Source organism: Suncus etruscus, chromosome 6 (genome assembly GCF_024139225.1).
Source record: "Suncus etruscus isolate mSunEtr1 chromosome 6, mSunEtr1.pri.cur, whole genome shotgun sequence".
In the NCBI taxonomy this organism is placed as follows: Eukaryota; Metazoa; Chordata; class Mammalia; order Eulipotyphla; family Soricidae; genus Suncus; species Suncus etruscus.
Window position 1 is genome coordinate 23975074 of NC_064853.1, and position 9918 is coordinate 23984991.

Here is a 9918-nt window from a genome sequence, read left to right on the forward strand (position 1 = left end):
ACTGTCATGGCCCACACCCATTCCACTCCCAAGATGCCACAGCAGAATGGCAGCTGACTCAAAGTTAGGGCACACGCAGGCTGGAACCCCACTCTGCCTTTCTTGGACTGAGCCTCTGGGGTCAAGCAGAGTTGGTTCAAATACAGCTGGGAGAATCTGAGGTCAATGTGATCCAGACAAGTGCATCCCTCCTGGAGCCTCAGTTTCTTCCTTTGGGCTCTGGAGTTAACAATGGTGCCTATCGGGGCCGGGCGGTGGCGCTCGAGGTAAGGTGCCTGCCTTACCTGCGCTAGCCTAGGAGACGGACCGCGGTTCGATCCCCCGGCATCCCATATGGTCCCCCAAGCCAGGAGCGACTTCTGAGCGCATAGCCAGGAGTAACCCCTGAGCGTCACCGGGTGTGGCCCAAAAACCAAAAAAAAAAAACAATGGTGCCTATCTCAGTGAGCCCCACAAGATCATATAGGCTTTAGTTTGGTGCTTAGCATGAACCATCACTAAATTTTATGTGATTCAGACTTGAAAACAGTAGCTTGACCCAAACAGTACATAAGAAACCAAATTCATGCTCACTTCGGCAGCACATATACTAAAATTGGAATGATATAGAAAAGATTAGCATGGCCCCTGCGCAAGGATGACACGCAAATTCCATATATTAGATAAAAGCATTATATATGAAGCGGTCCTTATTACAAAAAAAATAAACCAAGTTCTCACTCAGCATTTCAGACAATGTCCTTCTCTCTCTCTCTCTATCTCTCTCTCTCTTTCCCTCTCTCTTTCTCTCTCTCTCTCTCTTGATTAAACCCAGCTCAGCCATGAGCCAGTGCCTTACCCACTGTACTATCTTTCTGGCCCTCCTACATCATTTCGACAGAAATGGTGTGATTCAAGGCCCTGGTATACAAGGTGTGTTATTATTATCCCAGTAAAATGGGGACAAAAATTAAGTTCCTTTGCCACTTGCCATCTCTCCTCCACCCCAATTACTGACAAGAATTAATGGGAAAAGAGTCTTCAGGGGCTAAAGACCACCCAGACAGTCCAGCCCCTCCTGAAGATGCTCCCTCATCCTCCACCCCATCTCCATTCAGTCCTACTCTTGGTCTCCTGAGGAGCTGCCCTGCTCTTCAAGACACCTGTTTCTTGGGGACTTAGCCAGGTGCACCTAAAATCAGCTGGAAGAGAGACAGACACACAAGTCCACCAACAATCCTAGGTGAGGGAGGTCACATGTGCTGAGGGAAAGAGGGGAAAGAAGGCTTCTAGCTAGTGGTGGCTAGGGAGCCCTAAGGGACCTTTCCAAGAAGATAAGGGATGAGCGAAAGCAAGGAGCCACTTACTCCTAACAGACATATTGCATATTGCAACTGAAAGGGAAGAACAAAGAGAGAACCCTGAAGGAGCAGCAACACACACACACACACACACACACACACACACACACACACACACACACACACACACACACACACACACAAGAAGCTGGGAGAGTTGCTGCGACCAGCACTGCAGTCTGCACTTGTGGAGCATGAACATGCAGAGAGGGTGGAGAAAGGTGCCCCTTCTCTCACCAGAACACAGCTTTGGAGGGCACCCCCGTAGCACACAGCTTGCTCCCACCATCGGGAACCTTCTCCTTTCCCCAGATCAAAGACTCCTGCCCGGTGTCTTGGGACTGTCTTTGCCTCAGCTTCTAATCTCAGCTCAAAGTCCCCATGAAGAAGCCTCAGAGCACAGTGTCCTCTAGAGTCACCTCTTCAGTGGGCCCCCTGGACCTGAACGTCACCCCCTCAGACCCCATAGCCCTGGGTTCACCCCATCTGCAGCACATACACACCCCTAGCCCTGCCTGGGAGAATTTCTCTTCCCACCATCCAGACCCAGACTCTGAGAGTTAAGCCCGTCAACTCCATGCGAGGAGAAACGTCCACCCGGAATAGAATTCCGGCAGAAAAATCTTGCCGATACCCCAGGAGGCCAGTCTGGGGGGAAGCTGGAACTTGTTGGGAGGGACTGTCTGTCGCCTTTCACAAACCAGTCTCCAAGTGTAAGATTTCTTGGTGTGCAGAAAAGGCTCAAAAATGCCCCGGGAGAGAGAGAAGATGCAGAGCCTCTGACTTAAAACAGAAACTGCAGTCTTCTCGGGGAGCCCCTGTTCCCAGCACCCCCACTTTCTGCCTCCCATCTGCCTCACCCCATGCCCACCCTCCATACCCTTCGCAGCTGGGTGCCCACATTGTGGATCATTGCAGCGAGCCTGGGGAGCTGGGGAAACGGAGGACGCAGCAGCAGCCTCAGAGATGGTCACCTGAACAGATCAGAGGAGGCAGCCGGGCTCCTGCCTCTCCCCTTTCCGCCCTCTGCTCCGCCCCCCCCCCACTCCCCGCGCCTGCCCTCCAAGCCAGCTGTTATCACCCTGGGCTGACCTCTCCCCAGACTGCCCTCTGCCCCCCTTCTCCAGAGCCCCCACACTTGCGCCTGTGGAGAAGGGGACATGGCTGCCAGCTGGACCACGGCCACATAGGGGGTCAGTGCATGCCTGCTGGGCACCTCCCCAGCCACCCCCTTCACTGCCAGCACAGTCATACTTCGCCTTAGCGGCTCCCATGCCAGCCCCTGACACACCCCCACATAGGCCCTCTTGGCTCCGTGTGCTTTCCAGCACCCCAAGCCTCCAGTTTCTCCATGCAGCTAGTCAGGCTGACAAAAACAGGCACTGGGTTTCATCCTGTCTGTCACCAGGGGCCAGGCCAGAAGGTGGCAGGAGGCCTGAGAGCTGCCAACAGAGTCCCAGAGACATGCCAGGTCCACCTGCCAGGGCCATTCACCCAGCACTGCTTGCTCTTCAACAGCAATGCAGTGCTGAGCTCTGGTGGGCAGAGGGCTGGATGCAGATCCTGCAAGGCACAATCCCCATGGCTAAATCAATGAATAAATGCATAAAAATGAGCCCTGGCTAAACCCAAAACACAAGGTTTGACTCCTGGATCTCCACTGTCTGGGAACCCTCCCAGGACTGTCTTCTGTTCTCCCATTAAGAGAGTTAGCTGTGGGGCCAGTGAGATAGTATGGAGGTAAGGCATTTGCCTTGCATGCAGAAGGACAGTGGTTCAATCCCGTCATCCTATATGGTCCCCCGAGCCTGCAAGAAGCAATTTCTGAGCGTAGAGCCAGGAGTAACCCCTGAGCGCTGCTGGGTGTGACCCAAAATACCAACAACAACAACAACAACAACAACAACAACAAAATAGAGTTAGCTGTAAGGGGCCAGAGCAATAGAACAGTGGTAAGGCTTTTGCCTTGCACATGGCCAATACAGGACGACACCGTTTCAAATCCCAGCATCTCAAATGGTCCCCCAAGTCTGTCAGGCGTGATTTCTGAGTGCAGAGCCAAGAATAACCCCTGAGCACCACCGGGTATGACCTCCGCCCCAAAGAAAAGGAGGGTTAGCTGTGGGTGCCTACCTTGCAGGACTGTGAGACACATAGCGCTGTGTGGCTGGAAGGGAAAGGGAGCATCCATTGCAGGAGGTGCCAGAGGCATATAGGTGGGGAAGAAGGAGCACTCACAACTGAGCACCCCCTACAACTGAGCACCCACCCAGAAAGCAGCTCTTCACACTAATCCACATGCTGAGCTATGCAGGCAGGGTCTCTGGGAAACTGGAGTAGCTGGCACCGAGGTCAGACGGCTATGGACGCCACTGCCCTGGCCTCTGTCCAGCCTGGCTTCCAGGGCACCCACCACCTGCCACAGCTGCTGTGGCTGCTTCTGGCTGCTGTCTCGGCTGATGTGCTTGGTGACCTGACTCCAGCCACTTCCCTGCAGCACCAGGGCCATCATGGTGAGGACTCAGCCCACCTGGACAGCTCAGGTTTGGCCCCCAGGGGATGGCATGTCAGTAATCCCCCGAATTTGCACCTCTCCGGCTATAGAAGACCAAGGACAGTGGTAGAGTAGGGTAGGGGCTTCAGAGCTGACCTGAAAGCAAGGATGGGTTCCGAAGGCTGGGGGGGCGGGCGGTGAAGGCCAGATGGCCAGGGGAACCTCATTTATTAGGGAAGAAGTAGAGAGCAAGGTACGAAGAGTCAGGGCAGAATCACAGACTCAGAGTGAGAAACATTCTAGAAGTGATGAAAATGCCATGATGGGATCAAGAGGGACCATGAGGATCTTCTAGACCTTAAGGAAACCAGCAGGGTAGGATCAGCTCAGGTCATTGGGTCTCCAAAACAACTGTTGGTCAGTCAATTGGGACAATCTCAGGGCCTTGAGGCCTCAGTCAGTCTTGCCCCCATGTCACAGAGGGTAGGGCAAGGAGCAGGGGTGAACAGAGACACTCCCCCATTATCAGAGAGCAAGGGCCAATGGGACTTCACACACCCCACCACACTGAGTCAAAAAGGGGTTTGGGTACCCAATCTCTTCAGAACAGGCAGTGGGGATCTGGCTTCCTGTGGACAGCCCTCAGCCCACAGACTCTCTTCATCCAGGGGCAGAGCTCCACCCCTAGCACCACATGGTCCCTGAGTGGGCCCCAATATCACTGACTGTGATCCCACAAAGAAAACGGAATGATAGCTCATCCAGCTAGAGCACATGCTTTGGATGCAGAGGCCCAGTATGATCCCTGACACCGCACAGTCCCCCTAGCATTCTCAGGAGCCAAAGCACAGAGACAGAAGTAGACACTGAGTATCCCCCATCTGTGGCCCCAAAGCCAAACAAGCAAACACCTCCATTGTGACTAATATTTCTCTATTGGTGACAGAATCGACTCCTATGTCTTTCCAGAAGCTGTTTGAACTATGACCCCAATATTTCCATGGGGGTCTGCTTCCCTCAACTGGGAGCCCCACACATGGCTGAGACCACCTCCTCCTCTCTGGGGCCCCCCTCTGCAAGGCACCCCACACAGGAGACATGAAACACAACTCCTTCCCTGGTGACCCACAGCACTGAGGAGGAGACACAGGAAGATTATTGACAGCACAGTGAACTGGCTCATTTGGCCTGTGTGGAGACCCTAAGAGGGTTGAGACAGGACAGGATTCTGGGCTCCATCTCCACTGCACTCAGAAATTTGATTCCTGGGGCTGGAGCAATAGCACAGTGGGGAGGGCATTTGCCTTGCAAATAGTCGACCGGGGTTCCATCCCCAGCATCCCATATGGTCCCTCAAGGCTACCAGGAGCGATTTCGAAGTTCAGAGCCAGGAGTAACCCCTGAGCGCGACCAGGTGTGGCCCCCAAAATTACTTTGCATTCTGCTAGCCCAGGGATTGTCCTCTAAGAACCAGAAGCTGGTCAGTCTACCCCTTTAACAGCTGGGGAGGAGATGCAGGGATCTGGACTGAGTATGGACAGGACAGCAACATCGCATCCTCCCGGACAGTTATGATCAACATACTGCACTCTGTTTCCCTCACAGCTTGGGATCTCGCTCTAATGACACTCGGGAGTGTCAGAGTCACTGTCCAAAGTCGTGCTGCTGATGAGTGAGTGCTGGGATGTGAACCTTGATAGGTCACTGCATCGCCATTGGTGGCTAATGTTGACCAAGGTTCCCCAGGTGTGTCCAAATCCTGCAGGCTCCTGTCAGAGGTGCAATGAGCCTGTGGTGCCTCTGTCCCAAAGGTCTGATCCTGGCCTTCTGGGGAGTCAGGAGTCTGCAGAGAGATCAACTGAACAGGCTCTCTGGACAGTTCCCTGGCTGGACAGGTCCCAGAAAAGGGGAGGCCCAAGTCCTATTCTCAGGCCCTCCCGACTTCCTGTCAAGACATTTCTTCTCTCAGGTCAGGAGCAGAGCTCTCTACTATTCCTCACTCATCTGGGGCTTCCTTCGCTCTTCCCTCTCTAATAATTGTACATGCAAACTGTACCCCACCAAGACCCAGCTCAAATGGCACCACCACCAGAAAGGTGTCTGGGCTTTCCTAAGAGGAAAGTACAAGGGCCTCCTCTGAACCCCTCTCGATACACACCTCATTCATTCTATTTCTTTCTTTCCTTCTTCCTTCCCTTTTCTTTCTTTTTCTTTTTTCTTTTTGTTGTTGTTGTTTATTGTATTGGGGGGGCCCACACTCAATGGTGATCAGAAGCTACTCCTGGCTCAGTGTTCTGGGGTCACTCCCAGAGTGTTCTGGGAACTACATAGTGGAGGGAATCAAACCCAGGCCTCATTCATACAAAACAACTGACTGGCTTTTCTCTTTTGTTGTTGTTTTTATTTTCTTTTGTTTGTCTTGTTTGAGTTTTGTTTGGGGGAACCCTTGGTGATGTCCAGAATTACTCCTAGCTCTGCACTCAGGAATCACTCCTGGGAGGCTCGAGGGGCCATACGAGGTAGTAGGGATTGAACTTGGGTTGGCTGCATACAAGACAAAATGCCGTGCCTGCGGAACTATGGTTCTAGCCCCCAATTTTCTTGTTCTATTTTTGGTTTTTCGACCGCACTTGGTGAAGCTCAGGGATTACTCTGGCTCTGTGTTCAGGAATGACCCTTGCAGGACTCAGGGAGCCATACATTATGGTAGGGATTGAAGAGGGTCAGCCAATGCTATGATTTAAAAGGCAAGTGCCTCACCTCCTGTTAATTATATTTTCAACCCCAAGCTCTTCTTTTTTAGGGGTTTAGTCCTCAGCTCTGCATTTAGGGATTACTCCTCATGGGGATCGGGAGACCATATGGGATGCTCAACATGCATGCAGCATGCAAACAGCATGCAAGGCAAATGTTCTACCCCTTGTGCTATCTAGCCAGTCCTCAAGCTCCTTTTTTTAAACATGGCTGGTTTGTGCTTTACTCTTCCTGACCTTGATTGAATACGCTAACAATAAAAACAGTATTGATTTATTAGCGTACACACACACACACTCTCTCTCTATCTATCTATCTATCTATCTATATATATATATATATATATATATATATATATATATATATATATATATATATATATATAAAATGCCCAGGGCCTTGAACACAGAATATGCTCAGAGAGTATCCAGAGAATGAATGAAGCAGTCGTTGCAGACAAAGGAATTAGTGAGGGGAAAATAATACACATGTAACTGGATAATCAAATAAATGAGGAGAAAATAAATGGGAAATCTCCTCCTCACCTCCTTTCCCAAGTTAAAGACTTATGGGGCTGAAGCAATAGTATACTGGGTAGAGCACTGGCTTGCATGCAGCTGACCCAGCTTCAATCCCCGGCATCCCATTGGGTCCCCTGAGCACCACTAAGAGTGATCCCTGATTGCAGCAAGCCTTGAGCATTGCCAGATGTGGCCAAAAATCAAAGTACACCAAAAAAGACTTCTAGTTGCTTCAGGGAACCCCTTAGGCAGAATAAAGCAAGTTGTGGGGTCAGTGGGGAGGGGGACAGGACAGAGAAGGCTAGCAGTACTAGCAAGAGAGGAAGTGGGGGTGACCTCAAACATCTTGGGAGAGGCAGGTGAATGGTCCAGAAGAACTACAGGAGCCACTAAGCCTTGGAGTTAGATGGATGCAGCACAAAGGAGAAGGCAGAGCCGGCCAGGAATGATTCCTGAGCCAAGGCCAAGAGTAAACTCTGAGCACTGCCCAGGTGTGGCAAAAAAAGAAAGGGGAAAAAAAAAAACAGGCTGCAGGAGAAGAGCCCAGCAAGCTACAACACGCCTTCCTCCCTACATCCTATGCTCTCAAGAAACCATCCTAGCCCTGCTTTTAGGGATCTTGTCCCCCACTAGAAACCCTGGCGTGGGTGTCACCTGGGGTAATACCTGGGCTTGCTCCCCTCCTCCACCGCATGCCCAAGTGAGTCACACAGTTGCACCCTCTGGACTCCGTGATCAGGGCCAGGTTCTACTACTGCAGGGTGGCCTCAGCCCTCCCCAGTTCCCCCCACCCTCCCGGAGTCCTGCCCATCCCTGCTCAGGGACCAGGAGGCCACCCGCCCACGCGAGACGGTGCCAGGTTAGAGCCAGCGCCAGATCTAAGAACATGGCCTTCCGGGGAAGGAAGCAGGCGGAGGGGAGGACAAGCTGGTGAGAATCCGCCCCCTACTCCAGCCCTGCACACTCCGTAACTGCCAACCACAGACACACACACAGACACACACACACACACACACACACACACACACACACAGACACACACACACACACACACACACACAAGCACGGGGGGGAGGGGCTGAGGGCCTTACCCCAGCAGTGGGAGACTCGGGTCCCGAAGATTCCATCTGTCCAGGCGTGCAGGGCCCAGCCTGCTGCGGAGGTGGCAGCGGCAGGTTGGCTAGGAGCAACTCGGAGAGCTGTGGCTGCCGAGGTCCCAGCATGGCTTGTCCGGGTGGCAGCGGCGAGAAATGCAGGAAGCTCTGGGCGGGCGGGCTGGGACGCAGCCTGGAGCCAGAAGGCTGAGTTCCTGGGTGAGTCAGGCCTCCTCCCTGAGGGTGACAGGGGTCCAGGGGCAGGCACCCTTAGGCGTGACCACCTCTGCCCTGCTAGGCCCCTGTTATCAACCCTGAAGGGCTGCAAGAGAAGGGGGGCAGGGGAAGTGGGAACAGGGGAGGTGGAGCAGGCCCAACCGTTGTTCCCTCTGAGCATGCTGAGCTAGCCCCGGTTTTAAATGTGCACCCCGCTATTTCTTTACCCCTCACTGATGCCCAGCTCTGTGCCAGTGCAGAGCAGAACCTGGCATACTCAGAGCCCTCGCAGGTAGGGAGAAAGTTGTGGGTTTTGTTTTGTTGTTGTTTTGGTTTGGGGGTCACAGCCTAGAATGATCAGGGCTGACTCCAGACTCTGAACTTTTCTTCAGGAGGGGTTCAGGGGACCATATGCTAAGGTTAGAAACTAGGTTAGAGGGCCCGGAGAGATAGCACAGCGGCGTTGCCTTGCAAGCAGCCGATCCAGGACCTAAGGTGGTTGGTTCGAATCCCGGTGTCCCATATGGTCCCCCGTGCCTGCCAGGAGCTATTTCTGAGCAGACAGCCAGGAGTAACCCCTGAGCACCGCCGGTGTGGCCCAAAACAAACAAACAAACAAAAAAAGAAACTAGGTTAGAAACTAGGTCCGTGATGTGCAAAGCAAGCATCTTACCCATTTGCCCACAGGCTAGAAAGTTCTACCTTAAATGTTCAGGTGAGACATTTCCCCTTGCAACATTAAATGTTTGAGGGTAACTCCAAGTAGATGAAGCCCAGATGGAGACAGGGTAGCTGTCCCGGCATCCCACCTATCCCTGGCATCCAACAGGACAAGACAGGATATGAACTACATGGTTAAAGGTCACAGGCAACCCGTGTCCTGTTGAGATCTGGCCAATTTCTACCTGATGGACAGTGACATCATTGGCTGAAAGACCACCTGTCTCAGGAGAGGTTTGGAATAGGGAATAGGATGGACACCTCATTTTCTTTTTTTTGGTTTTGGTTTTGGGGTCACACCTGGTAGCGCTCAGGGGCTAGTCCTGGCTCTATGCTCAGAAATCACCTCCAGCAGGCTCGGGGAACCATATGGGATGTCGGGATTCGAACCACCGACCTTCTGCATGCAAGGCAAATACCTTACCTTTATGCTATCTCTTCGGCCCAGGACACCTCATTTTCAATTGTTCAAAGTGGCTGGTATCTGAACTCAAAGTGCCCTGTAATGGTAGAAAGGTCAGACTAAATCAAATAACTCCGTCAGAGCTGGCCATAAGGGACACTCTGGCCATGCTTTTGGGGTGCTCTCAGGGGGCAATGCTGGACCCCCAAGAGACAGAGGCCCCACTTGTTAGCAGCGAGCAGTAACCTCCAGACTTCCTTCCCAGAGATTATGAACTAGAAACAGGTAAAACAGTTGGTCAGTGCAAGAAAGAGGAATTCCCTCTAGGCAGGACAGCCAGGCTGGAGAAAACCTGGTTTCAGTTTAGAGATGCTAT

General features: G+C 52.5%; 1 protein-coding gene and 1 non-coding gene across 2 annotated transcripts in view; one reads left to right on the forward strand and one right to left on the reverse strand.

Annotated features, from left to right (window-relative positions):
- ACOT11 (acyl-CoA thioesterase 11) overlaps positions 1-2300 on the reverse strand; it is a 43230-nt gene extending 40930 nt beyond the window's left edge. The window contains exon 1 of the mRNA XM_049775175.1: positions 2221-2300. Within this exon, the coding sequence (XP_049631132.1) occupies positions 2221-2253 (33 nt within the window). The 5' untranslated portion in view covers positions 2254-2300. The remainder of the gene's footprint in view (positions 1-2220) is intronic.
- On the forward strand, positions 566-672 carry LOC126012306 (U6 spliceosomal RNA). The gene has a single exon (XR_007496823.1). It is a non-coding gene; the product is annotated as a U6 spliceosomal RNA (small nuclear RNA).
- Positions 2301-9918: the final 7618 nt, after the last annotated feature.